The sequence below is a fragment of the Liolophura sinensis genome, chromosome 8 (assembly GCF_032854445.1).
Source record: "Liolophura sinensis isolate JHLJ2023 chromosome 8, CUHK_Ljap_v2, whole genome shotgun sequence".
NCBI lineage: Eukaryota > Metazoa > Mollusca > Polyplacophora > Chitonida > Chitonidae > Liolophura > Liolophura sinensis.
Window position 1 is genome coordinate 46,749,215 of NC_088302.1, and position 25,481 is coordinate 46,774,695.

At 38.6% G+C, this 25,481-nt stretch overlaps 3 protein-coding genes across 3 annotated transcripts in view; all 3 read right to left on the bottom strand.

The window, feature by feature from the left end:
• LOC135473605 (transient receptor potential cation channel subfamily M member-like 2) overlaps nt 1-8,983 on the bottom strand; it is a 29,911-nt gene extending 20,928 nt beyond the window's left edge. The window contains exons 1-10 of the mRNA XM_064753465.1: nt 8,878-8,983; nt 6,921-7,063; nt 6,720-6,805; nt 5,988-6,162; nt 5,343-5,523; nt 4,269-4,432; nt 2,065-2,239; nt 1,364-1,473; nt 664-761; nt 99-310 (exon numbers count right to left, since the gene is read on the bottom strand). Coding sequence (XP_064609535.1) covers nt 99-310; nt 664-761; nt 1,364-1,473; nt 2,065-2,239; nt 4,269-4,432; nt 5,343-5,523; nt 5,988-6,162; nt 6,720-6,805; nt 6,921-7,058 — 1,339 coding nt within the window. The 5' untranslated portion in view covers nt 7,059-7,063; nt 8,878-8,983. The remainder of the gene's footprint in view (nt 1-98; nt 311-663; nt 762-1,363; nt 1,474-2,064; nt 2,240-4,268; nt 4,433-5,342; nt 5,524-5,987; nt 6,163-6,719; nt 6,806-6,920; nt 7,064-8,877) is intronic.
• A 2,302-nt stretch (nt 8,984-11,285) lies between these two features.
• Nucleotides 11,286-18,408, bottom strand: LOC135473087 (probable ribosome biogenesis protein RLP24). Its single transcript, XM_064752898.1, has 5 exons — nt 18,275-18,408; nt 15,581-15,767; nt 15,186-15,249; nt 14,513-14,595; nt 11,286-12,385 (listed from the first exon to the last, which is right to left on the bottom strand). The coding sequence occupies exons 1-5, from the start codon at nt 18,353-18,355 to the stop codon at nt 12,309-12,311; spliced, it is 492 nt and encodes a 163-aa protein (XP_064608968.1). The 5' UTR covers nt 18,356-18,408; the 3' UTR covers nt 11,286-12,308.
• A 2,395-nt stretch (nt 18,409-20,803) lies between these two features.
• On the bottom strand, nt 20,804-24,532 carry LOC135473798 (uncharacterized). Its single transcript, XM_064753694.1, has 5 exons — nt 23,894-24,532; nt 23,433-23,504; nt 23,123-23,282; nt 22,284-22,401; nt 20,804-22,132 (listed from the first exon to the last, which is right to left on the bottom strand). The coding sequence occupies exons 1-5, from the start codon at nt 24,260-24,262 to the stop codon at nt 22,051-22,053; spliced, it is 801 nt and encodes a 266-aa protein (XP_064609764.1). The 5' UTR covers nt 24,263-24,532; the 3' UTR covers nt 20,804-22,050.
• Nucleotides 24,533-25,481: the final 949 nt, after the last annotated feature.

Sequence of the window (25,481 nt, forward strand, 5' to 3'; positions counted from 1 at the left end):
CTGCACCAAGCTCGACGCGGGCTCTTTTCAGGTTTAAACGGGGGTGATTTTGTAGTAGGGAAAAGCACATAGCCTTCTGAGGTAATATTTCTGCTCACCCTTTAACAGTGCCTGTAACATGACCAGGTCGATGTCTTTAGCCGACTGATCGGAGTCGAGCTGGTACACGGAGAGTAGATCCGGAAATTGCAGACAACGTTTGACCCACTCTATCCACTGATTCAGCCTCTTCTCCGAACTCTCGTTGAATTCTTCACTCAGCATTTTCTTCATTTCCCCTTCAACGTGGGAGTTCATCACTAAAACTTTACTGACAAACGGAAATTTGGTAAATTTTCATTCACTGGACTGCAAAGTCATGGGTTATCCTTACTGGCATAAAATTGGCAAGTTATGTCATTGACGTTAGAACACGGAAAACAGTATTACCTTACTAGGAGTGGGATTAGGGAATGTAAATATTGTACACTTTAACTGTTTTCTCAGTTACATGAATGCCTGTAACAAATACTTCCTCAGAATACAGTTTAACTTGTGAAGACAAATCCATTTCTTATATGTAAAGACAGGAAGTAATTCCACGCTAGGTAAGCAATAAAAGGTACATGTATTTTGTCAATGCCTAGCACCTATATATCGTGGAGCTACATTGTCAGCACGTACTTGAGTATTTTCTCTCCTTGCTGACGCGACTCTTCGAACACGTGCTCATAGCAGTTCTGGATGGCATATGCTAGGATGTTGGCGGCTCGACCCGAACCCTGTGACAAAGATCATAGAAAAGGCGTGTATCAGTAACAAAGGGAAGACACCTCAAGCATAAGAACAGCATTCGGGCTATTGCTTATGAGGTGGTTCTTTCCAGTCTGGATTTTTCCATGAACACGTATACCAAAATAAGGAGATAAAAATCCTAAAAATTTCCAGATCAATGGAAAGCATAGAATCTGACATTCCTTTGTTAAAATAATACATAAGCCATAAGACTGTGATCTTTGTAATCTAGTGGTTAGCAGGCTAAGGAGAACACAATGACTCAGTAGCTTCTCACCAAAGCGATCACTGTGAGTCAATGTCAAGTTCAGGCTAGCTTCCTCTCCAGTCGTACGCAGGTAGGTTTGTCAGTAAGCTGCAGATTGCCTGGATTTCGCGCTCTGTCCGGTTTCCTTCCACCATAATACTAGCCGCTGCAGTATAGGTGAAATATTCTTGAGTACGGCGTAAAACTCCAATCAAATAAATAAATAAATAGAATAAATGTATCTCCCCAAGAAACTGTATTAAATAGGCTGAAGGGAAAACCTTTATGTCATGGCAACATCTTTGGTACTTTTTCCTGAAAGTTAGAAACTTTGGACTGTACCCCAATGATGACGGCTGGTGTCCTCTCTTGTATGGATCTATACACGGTCTGTAACGTTCCGGGGCCACCCTCCACCACGACCAGGATGATGGGAACCTTATCTCGGTCAGCTGGAAAAATAATCGCTTACCTGATTGGTTCAAGTTTCTAGGTCGTAAGCTGAACACTCTGGTCCCAAAACGAAAAGTACAAAGTAAAAAAATAATCTGTTACGCAGTTCTTTTCTTGAAAGTATGCGGACCGATTTGCTCTGTATTTTAGGCACATGTATGAGCGGTTAATGTATCTTTATCATGATACAGAAAGAGGAGTTTCTTTACCAGCTATTTTATGAAATAATACTGGGGCCTCTGTGGCTCAATAGGTTAGCGCGCTAGCGCAGCGTAATGAACCTACGGATGGTCGTGGGTTTCCGCCGGGCTCTGCACGGTTTCCTCCCACCCTAATGCAGGCCGCCGTGGTATAAGTGAAATATTCTTAAGTATGGCATAAAACATCAATTAAATAAATTAATAAATATTAAATGATACTGACCGGATACACCAAACGTGTGTCAAATTACAGCAGAAGCTCTTTTAAATCTGACGTTGACCTTTTTTATTTTCATGTGCGTAAATAAATGAAAGCCACTTGTCTGTGACAAGAGCAGATCAGTAGATAATTCTATTTAGGGCTTAAACTGTTGTTCAAATCTTACTGACCTGCTCGTGAGGCGCTTCTCTCGGAGATGGTTTTCTCCAGCTTAGCCCTGAAGGGGATCTCCACAGCAAACTTGTGCTGAGTGCCGTTGTCCACAAGGATGAAGTGAGAGTGGTTCGAATCCAGATGAGTCTCTCCTGACACGCGCTCGTCACTGATTCTGTACGGGGCTGTACCCTGAGACCGAGACAGTCAACCAAATTAAAGTTTCCTCTCTAAAGTTACTTGAAAGTCTTCAAGTAACGTTTAATCTGGTGCAGGACTATGAGGGGCCAAATTAGCATTTAATCGAGAATTACCGATATCGATAAATATATTATCGATATCGCTAATTTATTAGCGATATTGATAAATGAATTATCGATATCGTTAATTTATTTATCGATATCGTTAATTTATTTATCGATATCGATAATTCATTTATCGATATCGATAATTCATTTATAGATATCGATAAATATGGCTATTTATCGATATCGATAAATCAGGGACATTAGTCGCATGATAATAATAGCTCCCTTCTAACATCTCGCGAGATTTTGGCGTTGTTTGCATTAGTTCAAACGGCGGGTGTTTCGGATGTGGACGATGTATTGCGTGTCCTAAACAACACAATTACTCGAGGTGAAAGAACACTACAACAAGATATGGTAATCTGGATAACTTAAACAATAGAATGTCCCAGGTTTTGGAAAACTTGACACGAATAAGCTAAGCGTTGTCAACAGACACTGTGAATTCACTGAACATGGCACTCCGTGATCTTCAAGGCGAGATACAGGCCCGTTTACGATCTGCACCATTATCATCAAATGTAGGCATTACAGAAATGGTCGGCGTGGAGACTGCACTGCATTGAAGTAATGCTAGCAAAGGTAAGCCAGTCAGCACCATTGCGCCATTATATACATTTCTCAACAAAACTTTACTGGTAAAGTACGTGTAATCCTTCGGCTAATATAGTGTAAATTATCAGTTTATGGTTTAGAAAGAGAAATAAACTAGAAGTGTGTTTAAGCAGTAGAAAAGAAATTTCTGCTCGTGTAAATGTGTAATAATCCATTGGCCGCAAATGTATGTGTGAAATATGCTTGAGCAAATAAATAAATAAACAAATAAATAAATAAATTCATCTTGTTACTGGAGTTTGCTAATGGAGCTTTATGTCGAAAACGGTTGATCGCACAAAGGTAGTGTAAATGTAATATATCAATATCAGTTGAATCATAAATAAGCCTCTGTTTTATCTAGCGTAACAACGTAGGGGGAACAGTCATTTCCATTGAAAATAAACCGGAAACACTATTTATCGATATCGCTAATTCATTTATCGATGTCGCTAATTCATTTACCGATACCGTTAATTCATTTATCGATATCGCGAATTCATGTATCGATAAATGACACAATTATCGATATCGATTGATGAATTATTGATATCGATAAATGAATAATCAATATCGATAAATGAATAATCGATATCGATAATTCATTCGTCGATATCGATAAATATTTATTGATATCGATAAATGTTTATCGATATCAGTAATTCTTTTATTGATATCAATAGATGAATTAATGATGTCGATAATTCTCGATTAAATGTTAATTTGGCCCCCATACAAGACAGAATGGCAATCTTAGATCTATTGACATTTTTAAAGAAAGCAGTTTTGTCCTGCACCATGTATTACTGCTTATTTCCAGACTTTTTCTTGCAGGGTAATTTGCCAGAAAACCTTAGGCATGTTTCACTTTTAAATAAAAGAGTTCCTGGTATTTTTACATAACTCTGTCGTTTTCAAATTTGAATGGTTTTGACTCCTGAATCGATACAAGGACTTCTTAAATTGACAACAAAGAGTCATAAAACGAATATAATGTCAAAAACATTGCCGTTTTGTGATGTTTAGAAACAATCGACATTCTGATCCCCTTTACCATCCAAAAATCGTTGTCCTGATTCTCCTTCCATGTATTCGTCTTAAAGTAATTCTTTATATGCTTTCTTTGTTCTTTGGTTGTTTGTGTTATGGGATTTACGATTATTGACATGGAACGTCCATTTTGGTTGACGGCTGGTGCTTGAATGTCTCCTTTGATGCATAGATCCAATGCATGTTTTTAAGTAAGACAGAAAGCGCCGATATAGACACAATCCTGATCGTCAGACCACATCCTTACTTTTCCATCCAGACAAACTCACCCCTTTCTGCACGAGGGCCTGCTTGTTTTGAACACATCCCCAGGGGGCTATGCCGAGAGCGACAACTCGAGCTTGTAAAGCCTGTCCCATCACCAGGTCCCGAACTGCCTCACCCACGTACTTCATCACTCCGGCGTTAGTACCACTCGACGTTATCCACGCCTCTGTCAGAAAAACAAAATGTCGGAGATCACATGGTCAATTTCTTTGAGAGAATAATATAGAATTACGGTACTCGATATATACGTGCTTCTGTATACCTTCTTTGGAAAGGTACTGCTATTTTTTTAGTATTTTAACTTACTTTTCCTTTGTAATAATATGGACATCCAACATATCATAGGTTGTAGATGTTGTCGTTAAAGGTGTCATTGACTAAAGGCAAGTTTGATAGTGAATATGAGGGATTTTACATAAAGCTGAATATAGGGGATAGGTTGAAAGAAACACACTGTAACATCTTATTCCTAAGAAACCGAACATAAGGAATTGTAAACACAAAACAAAAAGATAACATTTTATACACCCAATCTCAATGAAAGAATACACAGTTTGTTCACATCAGCAACTAAAAATATATATCTGAATACATCAATAAATCATTCATTCATTCAAGTTATCATCGGTTTAACATTGGGACAAATCTTCATTTAGGGTTTCTTTTAACGTTAAACCCCAAGCACTCACTCATTTAGGTTTTTATCAATTATAAAATATATCAAAGTTATATCAATACTTATGTAAACTTTAACAAAGCAACCAAAAGATCTTCACCTGCCAGATCCTCATTTAGGCAAATGTTTCATATAGACTTACACGACGTTGTTCCTCAACTTAGATTTAAGTCCATTTATCTGATAGTTATGGCCATCACTTTCCCAGCCTTCATATTATTGCCAATACAAAATATATCCTAGCCAATCCACTGGCTGACAACTCTGAAATTTTCAATTTTTAGCTTGTGGATTATAAAAGATTAACCATCGGTTCAACTTCTCTAAAAAAATGAAAAACCGAACAACATCCAACGAGCCATATATATGGCGAAATAAGATAGGCAACTACCACCAATACCTGTGCTTATTGCTGCTTTGACCAGGCCCTTCCGGAAGACATCCTTTAATCTCGGGGTCATATGAAAGTTTTTGGCCCCGCCAGTCACGGAAATGACGAGATTCGGCGGAGTAAGACCCCACACCCGCGTCATCAGTTCCCACATGACGTCAGCGCTAGTCTCCACGTCAACCCGAATATACTGCCCAGATAATAGAAAGCCGAATCTAACGTACATCTTAAAAACAAAATCTGTGACGGATGGAACTATAAAAGAATTTTGTTTCTTCCGAAAGTTTAAAGTTTCTTCCGTATTTATAGTAAGATATACTTCTACAGTACACACTGGGTTAGCTCTGATATCCAGAATATTTCAGCTGAATCATGCGTACACATATACACGATATATATAGAAATTACATCTGACTGACAATAGATTCAGTTAATTACCCCAAAGTGAGCTTCCAAACGTGCATAGACAAACACTGTATCATGCATGAAACATTAACACGTTGCATATGTTTTGGCATGGCTTACCGTGTCTTTGTTTCTTTATGATAAATTATCAATCTTCTTAATTTCAGATTCTCAAGGCAAACTTTCAGTGTATCTGCAAGAGCACAGTAGGGTCTATAGTTTACAGGGGCTTGCGAGATTAGATTATACCTTTGCTCTCCTTTGTCCATAACCCACAAATTCTATCTCTCCAAAAGAATCGGTGGGAACCGTTTCGGTGTCGTATTTTTGGTTCCATTCGGACGGAGGCACGTCAGGGGGAGATAAGAACGCAAGACTGTGGTCTGACTTGTGGTACCCACATCCACATATCACCTTCTCTTTCCTAAACAAGGCAGAGGGATCATGGGTAGAATTCAACATGCTCAGAATGAGAACGCAAAGCACATATTAAATAACCAAAATATTAGCATAGCTATTAAGCATGACGATGGAGAGTGAAAGGAACAAAACAATCAATGTGTGATATTAAACTTTCAAGTCTGTAATTTACCGTTTTTGGTAAGGGTGTATATTTAGCCAAAAATGACACCTTATACTTATGTGAATATACTTATATAGTAGTATACTGGTACTCGTAAACCGCACACTGACAAGTACCCACATACTTCATCGCCTATCTTTTGTTTTTGAGTGCAGTGACGGTTACATTCTTAATTCTGTTGATTGTTCTCTGTCTGATATATTTGTAACTTATTTATTGAACGTTTATACCTAAATTAAAACATACCAGAGAAGAATACATATATACTGGCGTTGCATTAACGAGTTCGGAGTATAATGGACACTTCAAAACGCATATTAGGGGTTTTAAAAAGCAGAAATACGCCTGATTTCTTCTAACAATTAATTCAACATGAATCTCCCAAACGAGTTTCTTACCCGCCTTTATCTGTTTTGGTGGGTACAAATCGCACACATTTCCTGCACTGAATATTTTTCCGTTCAATCCATTGTGAATCACACATCTGCAAAAATCATATGCAATAAAGCAGGAATTACAATGGAACATATCCACCAAATTTTGTTGGAGATACTCTCATGAGGGAATATAACTGGACGATTGGGAATAATTTCACTCACGACATTTTTGCGTCCTACGAACTTCCTGGTACCAGTTGGTTTGGTGTTGACGGGGTCCCTGCTTGAGGGAATAGATGAAAGAGGAGCCGTGTCTGTAGTGTTTTGTCGCAACAATTCGTGATGGTCCCGGCGGGACATTTTCCCTGTTATTAAAAACAAGTAAGGACTGTCAAATGAAGTATATATTCAAAAACAAACGGTTTGGACATAGACCGACAATACATTTAAATTATTGAATATTTTTCAAACAAAACAACGTGAATAGAGAAGCATTATAAAGGGGACATCAGAATTCTCAGTTTGGAACCTAATTGTCTCAGGCGGGTAAGGTTCGACCCAAATATGTCGATGCAGTTGGCCAGTTCACTGGGATGTTATATGATCTATATAACATGTTCAGGTGTATTTTGTCACCTGTAATGATATGTTAAGAGCTAGGGTTAGCACTATTTCATTATTATTTCTTTTATCATGTATACATATTTATGCAGAATATCCGTAGTTTCACATTCTTTGTCTTGCGTATCTAGTCGTGTGAGTTTTCCTTGACAGTTTTATCAACGAGTATACGTTTAAGTATTTGCGGTACGGTGGTCTTCCCAGACTATAAAGAAAGGTATTGTCGGAGAGGTTTGTACTTATGCACAGTCCTTTTTTATGATCATACTCACATATTCAGCATCAGTCAGTCTAGACAATACCATTAACAGAACAAACTGGTACTGTAAGACAACAACACAATGTAAAATGCACCGTCTTGCATATTATGCAATCCTATACTATCACTTATAAAACCCGATGCACTACTTACAGCTGTAAGCAATGGACAAATAAATTATATTTATCTATGTTTACTGTATTGTTTACTTAAACAAGTCTGACTTGGTCGTAGTCGGTAGAGTACATAGTCAACATATCCCCGTCGTATTCATACGAGTTGAAGATGAAAACAATGAAAGTATGAATTACATACCGGTACATTACATGTACAGTTATTAAATTTATTTACAAAAATTTGTTACCGATATTACACGGTCTTGTATATGAGTGCAGGAAACCGGGCATTGTGAGATGAACCGCTTCCTTTGCTAGGTAATTGATAAACCCCTGACTTAAAGCAGCCCAGCCTCACTGGCAAGAGCGGAAATCGAACCCGCGATGTGATCGGCTAACTAGTAAGGGGCGACTGGTGTGGTAACGCCCATCTAAACAACTCGCGCGATCAGCCAGTATGCAGAGGTTATGCGCCTGGTAAGACTAGTGTGGAACATTCAACACCCGTCGGGGTTACTGATTAAGTGGTACACACCGATATTTACACACTGGTTTCCCTGAGCATACTAACATATGAATACGACTATGAATTTATCCTAAGTGTCATGTCTGACACTCGTAAACCATGAAGGGTCGGCCATAGCATACGTAAACACTGAGGATTCTGTTCATGTCACATAGAATTACGAAAACATGAACCTATAGGGCTCCTTATTGTCACGTATGACTAACAACTTAGTGTCATACATATACATTATGTATTTGTTAATCATACATGACAAAGAATTCAGTTATATACGTAAACAATGCACCACATTATGACCATACATACAATGTTTGTTAATGCGAAATATGACTAAGAATTTAGTGTCAATTTTGACTATTTCTGATTTGTGACAAATATAAACTTACACGCCGGCCTCTATGCATGACCTTCTGTCTGGCATAGCAAGGTTATTGAGTGCAGGTATACTAACCTACGTGTAGACCGACTTCCTTTCCGATTAAAAATATACACGTTCAAATAGATACAGCATATTTAACAGTTCTTTCAGCTTTCATGTCCACATGACACCAGCGGTACTGGACTTTTGAAAGGAGTTTGGGACATACAAGCATGCAAACCTGCATAAATGTGCGTCAGTAAATCAAATCACAGGTAAGTTTTTACGTCGTCGCCTACCTGTTTCACTTGCTGTTTCCGGCAAACATCTCTAGGTCCGATCCTCGTATATCGACAAATCACTCAGCTAAAGAGCAGTGTCTTACGTGTCAAGTCGCACTCTAAATCCAACGTCCGTACAATAGCACCCTATTAGCATCCAGTGTATAGATCAGAAGCCTAATACCTAAACACCTGTCTGCTACCTGTTCACGCCCCTTTTTAAATCCAGGTATGAACATGCGAGATCTAAGTCCGTCACGGGTACACATGTGTATCATACACTGACCCGCAATCTAAGTTTATTACAGCTGGTTAGCACTTGCGCCGATATATTACCAGAGGGTGAAATTCATGCACGGTATTTCACAACAGGTTGTTAAAATTGGAATACATTTATGGATTCTTGTTTTTTCCATTGATCTATGGTTTGATTGTGTGGTTAGTTATCCAAGTTGAAAAACCATAAATCTGCCTTTGTATTCGAATATCGGGGTTTTATCAATAGATGTATTTCTATTTTTCGGTTGATTTGTCATACTTTTTAATTATTTTTTTTTTAATACATAGTTATAGGTCAACTTACTGTCCGGTGTCTCAGTTTAGCAGGGACGTCATATTCATCGCACTTATTTACTTATTTATTTGATTGGTGTTTTAGGCCGAACTCAAGAATATTTTACTTATACGAAGGCGGACAGCATTATGGTGAGAGGAAACCGGGCAGAGCCCGGGGGAAGCCCGCGACCATCGGCAGGTTGCTGCCAGACCTTCCCACTTACGGCCGGAGAGGAAGCTGGACTTGGAACTCACAGCGACCGCATTGGTGAGAGACTTCTGGGTCTAGCGCGCTAACCACCTGAGCCTGAATCATCGGATAGAAGGCACCAGATGCGAACTCCCTGCAATGTCACATAACATATATTGAAAGTGGACCGTTCAGATAGTGTGTTTAGAACTCTGTAATGTAATCCGCTCATGGACTCAAATGATCGATATCGCTCCATATATGTTTCGGTCATTGAGTGTATACAGTATGTACTCATAAGGCTTTATCTGCCTTCCCGGAGATTTAAGTTTTTAACTCGTTTCACTGATAAAGATTAACTTCATAATTTTTATATGGGAGCTTGTATATCAGCGATCAATCAAATCCTAATGACATTGTGACGGTAACTCCCAGTAAATTCATAATACAGAAAGCCAGCTAGTTTTAAAATAGCCTATAGTTTGTCTGGACGTTGTGTCCGTGTTTGCTTTTCCTTGGTCACATATTTTATAGTATTATGACGTCAATTTTACAAAACAGCGACAACCAGAATCTAGCTCTGGAGAATGAAACGACGAACAGAACATACTCGTAATACAATTACCAGACACGTCTTCACTCCTTCGGCGCAATTTCCTGATTTGAACTCACGAGTTGGAAACACAGAGAAGTTGAGAACAAACTGCATGCCTGTCAATATTATGTGCAACTCGGAATGAGGAGAGGCACCCACTATTAAAGGATCACATTCCATTCTTGAGTTTACTTCCTATTTTTACCCGGTGTTAAACATTCAACATGCACAAGAACGTTTCCCACCAGTTAAAAGGTTTACTGGTATAGATATCAGAGGAAAGTTTTCACTATTTCATTCGTCTTTTAGCCCGGTGCTTGACACCAGACCGGTCGACGTAAATCACTGCCCTTGGTCAAAAACCTGGCAAAGTTTCTGACTTTGTACAGCCGACTGGACAAAGAGCTGGACTGGAACACGTTTCAGCGTTTGTCAGTGCCCTGACGGCCTTTGTGACCCAACGCTTTAACCGTCTCATTCTAACACAGGACTAGAATAATGTTATAATGTTATATGCATAGCATAACTTACTCCACAGGTTTAACAGGTCAGTGACTAAAACATGCCAGCAAATACATGCGTTTTCTCTATGATTTTCAGTCGCCACGATATGGCTGAAATATTGCCGATGTGGCGTTAAGCCATAATCATTCATTCTATGATTTCAGGACATAACCGATGATATTCCAACATCTGATTAAAACCTATGCCACAGATTTTTGGCTCAAAATCTATTCTCGCTATTCAAATCTAATTTTCAGTATTTACCGTACATATATGTAGATCAAATTACCGCCTTCCAGTCAATACAAGAATCTTGCCTACACTACTTACAATGGTTAGTGTTATCGAGTTGGAAATGTTTCTGAAGTTTGAAAAAAAACTTATGTGACCCGCTTTGTAAAGTTTAAGTACTTTAGGAATCATTTTTAAACGGAAACACCTATCCAGGTGAAGCTGATATTTTGTGAAAGGTAACCCTTTGAGCTTTTCTAAAATACCAGCAACGTGCGCTGGTCGATTGTTTTTGCCAAAAATCTCATATACATGTACAAGTACTCAAAAAACAGAAAGCACACAAGAGACTAAACGTAAGCATGGCTACTTTAATACCAGGTTGGTGTCCGTCAAAATGTCCACACTTTTCTGTGTCGAAAATGGCGATGGAATTGTTAACGATGCCTGCTATTTATACACATTCCATTTTCTGCTAAACCCACACAGTAATAAAGTTGATGTATTTATCGTAAATTTAACCACCAGACAAAATAAGGCCCTAATACTGAGCCTCCAACCATTAACCTTATCAGCGAAACTAAAGATCGATACAATCAATTTTGCAATGTCTTACTTGAGCTCTTCTGTTATACGATTTCAACAAATTCAGAAAATCCGTGGGACAGACAGTACAATTCTTGAACAGTTGGGAGAAATGAATATAGCATATTTTTGGCAATACATACACACTTGTACAGACAAACTTGCTTATTCAGGAGAGGGACAGATGTAACTGAGAGGAGTTCGTGAGTCTTACATCTACATATAAATACTGGTTTGACATACAGTACCAGATCTCATCATAGTGATACCAGACGTTAAGCTGACTGTAATCAGTCTGATCCCCTTAGAGCAAACCGAGTACCAACAGATGGTTAATTCCACTGAGTAGTTACATTACAGTGATAACAGTCTCTAAACGTACGTAAAACGATAAGGCAGCAACTTTTTAAAGTTTACTTTCCACTGGAGACTACTTAGTAGATTGCCTAAAAACGGCATTTTGATCTGTTTTCTTGATTTCTCACCACCAAATGAAAACTTTAATCTTAAATGCAGGCCATTCATTTCTACAGTCGATGTAGTCTGTTTTTCACCCAACTGAGCAGAGTTTTGCAGACACGGCTGATTAACCAATGCTTCTCAACATTACATTTAGAGAAGGAGTGAAAGAGTCTGGAGAACACTGCTCACAATTTCATGTGAGGTGAATGGATACACGAAGTGAGGGAGCAGTCCGGTAGAGACAATTCACTAAAAACAAAATTCAGGATTTGCTGTTGCCTCCTTTAAAACCTTTGCTAGAAATCTGTGCATAGCTGGCTGGTATCCTTAGTTCTCTTCCATGTTATCATCGTCATGCTCTTCAATGACTTGGACCATCTTCTTCTCCAGCTTTCTCTGTCCAGCTACAAGCAAAAACACAGTCAACATTAACACATGCACAAAGTACGATGACATCGCTCATCCGCCTTGTACCGCATCAAGTACAAACACAGTCAATGTTTACACATGCACCAAGTGTGCTGACATCATTCATACGCCTTGTACCGCATCAAGTACAAACACAGTCAATGTTTACACATGCACCAAGTGTGCTGACATCGTTCATACGCCTTGTACCGCATCAAGTACAAACACAGTCAATGTTTACACATGCACCAAGTGTGCCGACATCATTCGTACGACTTGTCTCACAACAAGCAAAAACACTGTCAATGTTAACACGTGCACCAAGTGTGCTGACATCATTCGTACGACTTGTCCCACAACAAGCAAAAACACTGTCAATGTTTACACATGCACCAAGTGTGCTGACATCGTTCATACGACTTGTACCGCATCAAGAACAAACACTGTCAATGTAAACACATGCACAAAGTGTGCTGACATCATTCGTACGACTTGTCTCACAACAAGCAAAAACACTGTCAATGTTAACACATGCACAAAGTGTGCTGACATCATTCGTACGACTTGTCCCACAACAAGCAAAAACACTGTCAATGTTAACACATGCAGCAAAGTGTGCTGACATCATTCGTACGACTTGTCTCACAACAAGCAAAAACACTGTCAATGTTTACACATGCACCAAGTGTGCTGACATCATTCATACGTCTTGTCCCGCAACAAGCAAAAACACTGTCAATGTTAACACATGCACAAAGTGTGCTGACATCATTCATATGCCTTGTCCCACAACAAGCAAAAACACTGTCAATGTTTACACATGCAGCAAAGTGTGCGGACATCATTCGTACGCCTTGTCCCACAACAAGCAAAAACACTGTCAATGTTTACACATGCACCAAGTGTGCTGACATCGTTCACACGCCTTGTCCCTCAACAAGCAAATACACTGTCAATGTTAACACATGCACCAAGTGTGCTGACATCGTTCATATGCTTTGTCCCGCAACAAGTAAAAACACAGTCAATGTTAACACATGCACCAAGTGTGCTGACATCGTTCATACGCCTTGTCCCGCAACAAGTAAAAACACAGTCAATGTTAACACATGCACCAAGTGTGCTGACATCGTTTATACGCCTTGTCCCTCAACAAGCAAATACACTGTCAATGTTACCACATGCACCAAGTGTGCTGACATCGTTCACACGCCTTGTCCCTCAACAAGCAAATACACTGTCAATGTTACCACATGCACAAAGTGTGCTGACATCGTTCACACGCCTTGTCCCACAACAAGCAAAAACACTGTCAATGTTAACACATGCACCAAGTGTGCTGACATCGTTTATGCGCCTTGTCCCTCAACAAGCAAATACACTGTCAATGTTAACACATGCACCAAGTGTGCTGACATCGTTCACACGCCTTGTCCCGCAACAAGTACAAACACTGTCAATGTTAACACATGCACAAGGTGTGCTGACATCATTCATACGTCTTGTCCCACAACAAGCAAAAACACTGTCAATGTTAACACATGCACCAAATGTGCTGACATCGTTTATACGCCTTGTCCCACAACAAGCAAAAAAACTGTCAATGTTAACACATGCACCAAGTGTGCTGACATCTTTCACACGCCTTGTCCCACAACAAGCAAAAACACTGTCAATGTTAACACATGCACCAAGTGTGCTGACATCATTCATACGTCTTGTCCCGCAACAAGCAAAAACACAGTCAATGTTAACACATGCACCAAGTGTGCTGACATTGTTCATAAGCCTTTTCCCACAACAAGCAAAAACATTGTCAATGTTAACACATGCACATAGTGTGCTGACATTGTTCATACGCCTTCTCCCGCAACAAGCAAAAACACAGTCGACATTAACACATCCACATCAACATCGTTCATATGCCTTGTCCAGCAATAAATAAAAATACAGCTGCATATCCTACATACCAAATCAACTGAATACAAGCTAACACACAGCCAATGTTCACGTGTGAAGTGTGCTCAAAAAGATCATAAGCCTACCACTACCAGCAAACACATGGCCAATGTTAACACAAAATATTTATAAAGGTAACTATAATGAATTTGTAGCAATCTTACCTGCTGGTGATTTGATGAGATGAATATTTTTCTCAACCTCCTTGATATCGGCTTCTTTTCGTAACTGTTTGCCTTTCTTTAACCTACAAGTGTAGACAGAGATCAAAACACCTCTTATTTGGCATGATTCTCGTTAAAGTGCTTAGAATGTACCGAAGTCTCAATGCAGCTTAAACAAGGCAATGGGAAGCTGATGTTCTCCCAAAACAGTTCTTTACACGATTATTTCAAGTAACATACTTTTTCACTCATAAGAAAAACACACATTTTGTACAATCTCTACTCATTCATAGTGCATTTTTGTTAGCTAGCAGTTAAGAAGTCACAGTTTAGGTCACAGTGTTAGGTATGATATATGCAGTACATATCTATTTATCAATCTATGTGAATGGACTTTTACATCATATTCAAGAATATTTCACTTATACGACTGCGGCCAGCTTTATCATGGGAAGAACTGAGCAGAGCCCACAAGATGCCCATGACCATCTGCAGGTTAATGCCAGACCTTTCCACATATGGCCAGAGGGGGAGCCAGCTAACATAAGCTGGACTCGCAGCCATTGCCCAGGTGAGAGGCTCCTGGGCCTTTGTGCCGCATATGTAATAGACAGGTAGATCAAGGGAACAACTGCTGAACCTTCAAACAATGAGGCACTCTTATTTTACGAACCTGTTAATAATGTACTGGTTCTGTCTTCTGACTCGTATTTCCTCTATTCTCTTCATTGCAGTAACTAACAACAACAAAAAATACAAAACTTAAAAAAAAAAATCACATTAGAAAATATTCATATTTTGCAGCAAAACAGAAAGTATGTTATGAATTCACATTAAATTTTATTTTGTAGTAAAGTGATTCAACACAGCAAATACAGCTGTTCAGAGAAATGGGTCTGTTCCACAAAACACTTTATGTAATCAATTAATGTACTCCTGTACTTTGCTGAAATATCCATGGATCCTCTTTTCTTTTAACAACATTTCCTAAAGTATTAAGAACAAATTTTAAATTTATAACTGAACAAACCCATATATTGCAAAATTTAATATGCATTCTCAAGCCACCTGTATTCTTCCATAGTTCTCTGTTATATTTCACTGGTACATGTCTTCGTTTCTCAAATTCAAATGAGGGGTCCACAGCGAGGTCTTTGCCAGCAGCCTTTCTGAAAGCCTTGGTCCACCTGGTTTTCCTGGGATTCCGCTTCTTCTTGAATGCTTTATGACATTTTGATCTGCAGAACCTGAAAATCTGCACACAAACACAATATACAGTTTGTCAGTTACTCATTAAGTCAACAATATTGTGATAAAGTACTTAGCTAATCTTTCATCAATTATATAGGTCTAAGCATTGAGTGAGTGAGTGCTTGGGGTTTAACGTCGTACTCAACAATTTTTCAGTCATATGATGACGAAGGAATCATTAGGGTGCATGTACGTGTAATGTGCCTCCTTGTTGCAGGACGGATTTCCACCGCTCTTTTATTTAGTGCTGCTCCACCGAGACGACTTACCGAAGGCAAGTAAGCCGCCCCACCCAAGCCATTATACTGATACCAGTCAACCAGTCATTGCACTATCCCCTTCATGCTGAACGCCAAGCGAGGAAGTTACAACTTACTCTTTAGGTCTTAGGCGTAACTCGATCAAGGATTGATCCTGGATCTACCGGTCCCGAAGCGGACGCTCTACCAACTGTGCTATCCAGGCCGGTCATAAGCACTGAAAAAAGTGTCCTACTTCTGTATGCATCATAGTTACATTGGCGCGTCACATTACACGTCTCTCCAGACCTAACTCAATCCACCAATGGTCTATATATTAGTGAACGAAGAACACCCACTTAGAGGAAACACCCATTAACATCCCATATTAAAATTGACACCAGCCACTATATTGGATGACTAACATACAGAATGCTGGCTATACCAAGTGTCTATGTATTAATCGCTGAAAAGTACCTATTTGCTGCAAACACTCACTGACATCACGTATTTAGCAACTGGTATGTATAGTTGCAAAATAGTACCCCTTGCCATCAAATACCCATTTAACATTACCAATTGTCTACGAGAGCTATTCAGCAACTAATACCAAATGAAGTGACGCTGAAGACAGAGCAGAGCAAAGATAGGCCTGTGGGCATCGTGTAAGGTTACTTCATTTACCCGTCATCAGCAAGGTAAATATGGCCATCAAACTTCTGGTTTTTATGATGGCTGCCATGTTGAAAGCATGAAGGTGAAAGTACCAAAAAGAGTCAACTCTTCCAGATTCTAAAATGTTTTTGGATTGAACGCTTCCGATTTTCACTGCATTATGACCTGCAATCACCATTTATCTTTTGAATGGTGTTTTCTTCCTCTGGGACTCCTCGCCGTAGTTGGCGTAAGACAGTCTCCAAGAAATCAAACATAAATCAGCCATTGGCTAATGCTGAATGCTAGTTTCAGCGGACTTTTCAGAGGAAACACTGATGTTTTTTCGAATGAAAAGGGTTCTCGTGACACTTGTCAGATACTTTACTCAATACTTATTATTCACAAGCACTAATATGCCTCTTTTCAATTCTCTTTTTCTTTTTTTTTCTTTTTTTGTACTGAGATAAAAACAGCATCAGCTGTATGTTCACAACATAATTATTGTATCACTATTGCAGATACAAGGAAACAGCTATTGGAAAGAAATACACAGACTTTGTACATGGCCTACTTCCCATACGACACACCCCCATAACCTTATGGTTTCAGGCCGTCAAAGGACATCCGTTTTTCTGATATATGTGGTCACTGACACAATCATTGTTAGCTAATGAGCACTCCGTACAAGATGAAAGCTTTCACAAAGGCTACAAATTTTAGGTGTGTCTTCATTACTATTCATGATAAACCGCAAAGTAAGACGTTGACCACTGAACACTAAATTACAATATATTCATAGAGAAGTTGACGTTATTTTTTGTGAGAAATTCACGGTCAAACAGCTCTGTGCATGAATCGGAGATAAAGTCTCTCATGCATATTCTTCATGGAAAAGATATTTTATGTATAAGTTACTGTTGAAGACAGAAACAGTGAAGACTCTCTGCTTCACGGCACTGCAGAGTATGGTAGTGTTAGCCCAGTAGTCTCAGACCTCCATGCAGAGCCCATCCTCAGAATCCCTAACTCATGCTAAAAAATTACACTCAACCAGCACTGGCAATCCCTCTTCTAACATACATGTAACCTTGTGGTTCAAACTTTTCAAATGAGTCAACGATTTCTGATATGAAACCATAAAAACAATCTTTTTCGGCTAGGTGTTATAAGTTTCGTTTCCACCGGTCAGTGTGGATTAACAGTCTCCAGATCCCCCGTACAGAGGGTTGCAGGGAGTTTCAGCAGAGTTTAGTAGACTGTAAGGCTACGGCCTCTGTTTTGCGAGAGTACAGTTAGCCTATGTAGGCCAATGTATATGGGGGCCGACACGCTTCGTATGGTCTTAGGCTTTTGCTTATTTCATATTACATAATGCGCTGACCAGTCCATTGTAGCGCCCATATCTGTGGTAAGCCAAACAGCATATCTGCTGTAAGTTCTAGTCACAAAATTCAGACTACTTCAACAACTGTCACCGTTTTTCGATCAATGCGGCGTATGGTTATTGAGGCACCATATTTCGAGACACAGCCAGCTATCGTGTACCTCCTTCAACTGTTCTTGTCCGCTTACAACTACCAGATAACGACGAATTTCGATTTTATGCTAACCTTACCTTGCAATCATTTCTTACGAATTGAATTCCATGACCTGGATAAACTGTTGAGGAACAAAAATAACACTTTTCTAAGCGCATGGTTGTATTTTGTGTCCTCGATTACACCATGCTGTCGGAAAGGAAGACCAACGTGTACCACTGTTGACTGGATAAAATTGTGAATGAGTTACTTCCCTTCGTCAAGCCCGTTTAAAGTGTATCTCTAATCTGGAACTAGTGCTATATTACTCCCAGCTCTTATGTTATCAACTCTGAAAAATTAAACCATCATTGACATTTAACCTGTATATAAATGCGCTTAATTCATTAAATAATTTTATATTTATCTCTTAAGGATGACCTGGTAAAAAAGGCAAAAAGAAAAATGATCACCTAGGCCTACAGGAAGCAAGTCTTGTTAGCGAAAGTCAATCTGCATTGAAAATAAAAACTGAATTGAAATAAAGTGTAGGCATTTTCATTTGAGTAGTAATAGACAGTGATGGGCTACTAATTTTCTGCCTCAAAACTTAAAATTTACTTCTGAACGTGTATAAAAATGCACACAAATAGTAATTTAAAAAAAAGATGTGCCGATACAATTTTTGTTATTTAAAACGGATACGGCGAGAGTGATATTGGGGGCCAGCGGTAGTCAAAACTGCAGTCTTACGTAATTTTAAAAGCCTGTGAGCAGAAACTAATTTACTTGTAGGCCTTTTGGAAATGTCGCGTGTTGGCATATTGGAAATGTCGACACAAAGCAGTAGGCCTACACCATGTAAATTAAATATAGTTTTACAGGTTTCTGTGTCGGCATTTAAAAATCTTGTAAACATTTCCTTTGTAATCCTTGAAGATAGGCCTTTTGTGAAGTTCACAAATACCGCTACGTATTTCAAAGCAGGCCTACAAAGGCACTCTCTGTACACTACGAGCTTGTGGCCAGGTCTAAGTGTATTTATTAAGAACATTATCCTGTGTGTAACTAGGCCTATATATTATCAAGCCTGTAGCTCTACACGTTTTTGTAACAAACTTAATTCGATACTACACTCAAGACAAACCCGTAGGCTATTCAGACCAACTGTTCAGAGTACCGATATAGAATATAACACGGGCTGTCTTGTAGTTTTATGAGGTGTAGTAGCCACCGCAGTATATAAGCCGAGTTTGTGAGTTCTAGTTTTTTTACCTTTTAATTGCCTTCAGTTTTGTATTGTATACGTACTTATGTAGGCGTCTACGTGTGTGCGCGTGTGTAGGCCTAAATATGTATGTTTGCGTGCATGTATGTACGTATGTATCTGTGTATGTATGTGTGTATGTATGTATTTGCTTCGCTTTTTACGTCGTATTTAACAATTTTTCAGTCCTATGACGTTGAGGATTCATTAGGTGTGTGTTCATACATGTTTGCTATGTCGTCTTGTTGCAGGATGAGTTCATACTGCAAAAGAGCTGTCGCCACTGATTCAGTACCACACCGAAGACATCAGACATATGACACACCATCGATGAAGTCACACTAAACTGACACTGGGTCAATCAGCCCTGTTTCCTGGCTCTAACCTCTCAGTACTGAGCGCGAAGCGAGGAAGCAACAAGTACAATTTTCAAAGCCTTTGGCATGAAACCACAAACGTTTGATCTCAGGTCTCCCGACTTCCACGGCATGTGAACGCTCAAACCATTAGTTCAGTTCTCCATTATCGTCATAGTTCAACATAGCAAATTGAATATGACAAAAACACGGGTATCATGGGCCTAAGATGTCTTCAAATACAACGAATTCAGTACAAGACGAACCGCCTGCTAAATACAAAATGAATACAATTCTGTTGGTTTGTCATCACACATGCATGGAGGTAGGCCCTCCTGTAGGTTTTGTTCAAATAACCAGAAAATAGTGCTTGAAAATGCAAAGATCATATCAGCCAAAAAGCATGAGCGCGGGCCAAACCCCTGCCCCTCTCCAATGGTGGTACATTACGGACATCCTGACGAAATGCAGCATCCGAGCTGTGGTGAACTGGATTCGAACACGTTACCTGACTGTCCAATGCTTAGAGGCCTGAAGTGAGGTTTAGTACAGGCTGCTCAGTCAGTCAACATAGTCAAACTGTACAGCATGTGCACTTGATACTGTAGTTCGTGAGAAAACGCCCTAGTAGTATCGGTCTGTACACACACTGACCATTGTAAGATACTATAGTAGGCAGGAAAAGCACTGCGCACTGATTAGGCGTACTACAATTGCATTTGGAAAACGATCTGTTCGTTCACATCCAATGCCAATATTGGTTTCCTTGTACACTTAGGCTCTAGGGAAATGCTATATACTTATAAAAAAAGGTAGAGGCCTATGTCCATCTTCTAGATTAGAGACAGATTATCAGTCCGTCTGTCAAGGGAAAGAATACGAGTCCGGTTTCACAAATTGTGCCTAAGATATTCGACTGCAAATTTGCAAATAAGAATCTTCGGAAATCGCCAATCTTTGGAGTTTCCCCATATGAGGTCAGTCACACGATATGCAGTGTAACGTGTACAAAGACGTAGGAAAAACTCAACGAAAATACTCAATTACAGCTTCCACTGCAATCCCTTTTATTTATAAATGAACTCGTTTAAATATCATCGAAGATACATTATTTTAAGACACAAAAGTTCAAGGCCCAATTGTTTGAAAATGCATTTGTGAATACTGGTATGGAGCCATGTTTTATGTTTAAGATTTTAGCCAACTTCAGCAGTCAATACAGTTGTCCTAAGTTAAACAATACCAGCAGCAGATTAAGTTCATATTTAAGTGCATGTATAATGTTAGGAATTATTTTTTGGCTAAGTACAAAATTAAGATTTCCCTTAAAGTGAAATCTGGTATTAAGGTCTTAAAACAGTTTTGAATAACCAGGCCCTGATTCACACTAAAGATGCCTCAATTCATGGAATGCAGCCATATGAATAAATGTAAGACAAGCACTTTAATACGATCGAAGATCAAATTTTATGACTATTCACACACTGCAACTCGATTGTATTTCCCATGCTGCTAAACCAAAATGTACCACAAATGGTACAGTGCATCTGAGAAACAGTCTTGACAATTGCCATAATATTAGAAAATGGCAAAAGACTTTAAACCATAACAAAAGAACAATATACACTTACTGTAATCCTTCAACCTTCTTGAAAGTTTCCATGGTGTTTATTCAAGAATGTTCTGAAGGCATTATTGTGTGTTGATTGATAAAGCCATACTTTTTGTTAAGCACTGAAACTGGTCAATCCAACCAATGTAGCTCTGTCTCCAACATCCAACTGAAAATGTGCATAAATTGCACTGAAAGTAGCTCTTTTATGTATGAAAGGGTTGAGGAATTAGGGAAATAGATTGCTCCACATTTAAACAAAAACTGCCGCAAGACCTTTGTGTTTCCTGGTTTGAACACGTCCTTGCCAAGATACGGCTAAAATATTGCTGAAGTGGCGTCAAGCCATAATCATTCATTCATTCATTCATTCCTTCATTCATTCTGCAAGACCTGTGTGAAAAAGATTTATTGTCAGATTTAACTACCCATTTCGCACAAGTTACAGACAAAAATCAACATTCACACTTGTGAGTGTCAGTAATATAGTTTTATGGATATTTTCTGTACAAAAGTTACCCAAACTCCATCAACCAGAAGTATTCCTTAGCACCATGTTATGAAAGCAGCATACAGCATATTCATTTTCTAGTTTTGCTATTCATTTCTTGAACAAATACTATGAGCAAGTCCACAGTATTACACAGTTGGAAGAAAATGGTTCAACTGAGTTATAATCCAGCCTGAGTGCCAGCCTTCCACTCCAAACGTCCTCTCAAATCTGAAATAACAAAACCATAAATCACATTAAAGAATTTATTTACAATGAAATAAAAACACATGGTAAAGTAATTTCAACTACATTCCCATTTCAAGTACAAAATTATGAAGTAGCTGTTATACATGTAAGCCTAGTTATAGCAGACACTCACACATAATTGCAGAAGAATCTCTCCTCTTTCTCCAGTGTGATTTCCATGTCACATTTTGTCTGTTTCAAGTGACTCCCTTCCAAGACCACCATGATTTCTACTTTTGTAGCAGGTATAACTGTAAAAAATATAAAGAAAATAAATAACAACTTAAGATACAATAATAAAAAATAAAACGGGGAAGCAGCAATTTGTTTTTTAATCCTGTGATGTGGCGCTAATTTGAAGCAGAATCTTAAGCCAAAAATGGATTGTAGTGTAACGTCTACAATATTACAGTGTATCAGTTTCTATTGTCTTTAATGTGATGTCATCCTGATGAGCTGGGAAAAAAGCATTTGATGTCAATAACATGACATCATGGTGCTTCTCCCAGGTATTCGACAGGTCCCCATTAACCACAATGAATTATGAAATTAAATGATCATACTGTCAATCCTTGACCTTATTGCATATGTACATGTCTCATCTAGTCCACATCTAGTGTCAAGTCCAATGTTTTCTTTCTTTTGAAGACTTGTCAACTTTTCCTCTACAGTTTTACACCCAAGATCAATTTTCTGGGAGAAAATTTGATTATCTTAAAAACTTCCATTCACAAACACAAACAATGTTAAGTTGCAGAACAACATCTAGAAACTGGGTATAAAACAAGTCCAGTGATTGGACAGATCAGTCCAAAGGTGAAATTCACACAATCCGCATTTATGAGCGGGAAGTTTACATTTAGGACTGGTTCGGGCCAACTCAACCACATACTGTTATGTTGAGAAAGATGTCATCTTCAGTATAGTTGAGAGATAGCCATTTCACACATATGGCACTGTTTCACAACTTACTCTCATCCCATCCCTTCGTCCATGGTTCCTTAAGTAAAGGTGACTCCTTCAATCGAACATCATAAATAAACTGACGTTGAATTTCTGTTTCACTCATGGCTATAAGATCCCTCTGATCAGATGATAATTTCTCAAAATTTTGCTTCACCTCTCGAGCAGCCTGGAATATGATAAAACAGATGCATACACATAAGTCTGTAAAGATTATTCCTAAATTCACGAGATGCCATTAAAATTTATAAGATATTGATAAACCAAACAGCTGACGCCAATATTAAATACTCTGTTTACAATAGTTACTTTTACATACCTTTGCAGTCAGCAATCCTTCCAAGGCTTTAAAATTCCCCTCAGATATCCATTTTGAGACACGCAAAATTGCCTACAGAACAGAAAATCAATAACTGTAAGAAATTCTGTACCGTATACATTATGAATTTGTAAAATGGTTAGTGTTTATCTTTAGTTTATGAAGCTGATGTTATATGTTTTAAACATTTGCATGTCATAGATTAGAAACATAAAGCAAACAGATGTTTTTATACAGCAGCTCAGACTAAAAGAATGTCTAAGGGCCCGTCTGCCGGCCTGAGAACTGGCCTGGGCATTGTAGCCAAGCATGAAATCACCTGTACGGCATACAGAAAGGTTTATAGATATTAACAGCAGCTGAACAATACGTGATTTCATTTCCAAACATTCTCTTGGCATTTTGCTCAAACTGAGCGTGTGCTTTGCTCTTTATTTCTGATGAACACATTTATTATTTACCTGCTGAGCGCCTATCAGGAATTGACTGGGTCGAAAGTCTTGGTCATATTTCAAAATAATTCTCAAATAAGATTTCCAGTTGTTGATTGAGCGGGTAATATCTCTTCCACAAACATGTGGCATGTCCATGAGCTGAAACTGGCGGTCGTCTTTTTCCTGGAAATCACGACAGATAACAACACGGGAAAAACTCGAGCTAGTTCTCAATCGTTCAGATATAGAACAGTTGTGGCTTTGCGGCGGCAGAGTTTTCATGGTCCTCACCCTGAGCAGAGTGACATATTTACTCAATAACTCTGCATGACACTGCAGTCTGAGATATGTAGGTCTGTGCTGAAACAACAAACTCACAGGAAGTCGTCCTGCCATTATCAAAACAAAGTGTTCTTCAACAGAGTTTCACTTCGAGCGTTTCACTTGCAGCTTAAATTTGCGCCTGTTTTAGTGTTTAGTGATTTACAGAGAAGTACAGTTTCTGTTCTGTAAGTAGCAAAAGAAACTACAACGAACGGCTTCCTGACATTGTAGATTATGGATGACAAATGCCCGTTCGTGTCATTTCTCATCCTATTTCTCTTTCCACTTCAAAGAACTCCACGATTGGCAATCTCAGCTGCAAGCCGAATATCTTGACAGCACAAAACCATCAACATTAATTTTGCAGCCAACTTCAAACAAAAGAGCTACATAAAGGGAGATAATTCTAAAAGTATTTTGTTAACATGTGTTGCCAGCTTTTCATATGACTGTAAATTATTTTTGACTACATTTTGCATGCATTTATACATAATGTCTGTATATTGACAGGCCTAGGTCTCCCGTTAGCCGAATACCATCTACCGACGGGCCCATATGAAACCTGCCCGAGCTGAACTGAATGCTACAGGTTACTTGTAGACCTTTATATCAAAATCAGAATTCCATCCAATCAAGCTGCCATTACTGTAACTCAAGTTTTTCAAGCCCTGGCTTGGATAGGCACAGATCTAACCTGTGCAGTATTATTTTGAGTAAACTGTGCCGTTCCTTTAAAAGTAACGTCTTTCATCTCGAGTGATGATAATATAAAAAAGGCCATCTGTAACCGTTCCGTGTGAGAGACCGTACAGGTAGGTTGCACTTTTCATCATCGATTTTCATATGGTTCTAAAGTTTAGTCCATATGGCAATAGCTGTGTGTAATTAAGATAAATGTATTTATATATTGTATACTCATATATAACAGACCAAAAATAAGTATAAAGCCAAAATAAAGCAGAAAAGTATATATATATATCTATATATATATCTATCTATCTATATATATATATATATATATATATATATATATATATATATATATATATATATATATATATATATATATATATATATGCCTATGAAAGCAGGAAAGGGCAATAAAGCAGTGGGAGGAGGTACATTAGAATGAAAGGTTAAATAAAGCCTAATACTTGAATAATGCAATTTCACGTTTTCCCGAATTTATATCAACTCCCCGTGACATTTTGATAGAAAGACTATCTTTTTATGGCTAAAGGATGTCAGCCTGTATATGTACAGACTTGAAACCTTGCATTCATTAATGTGA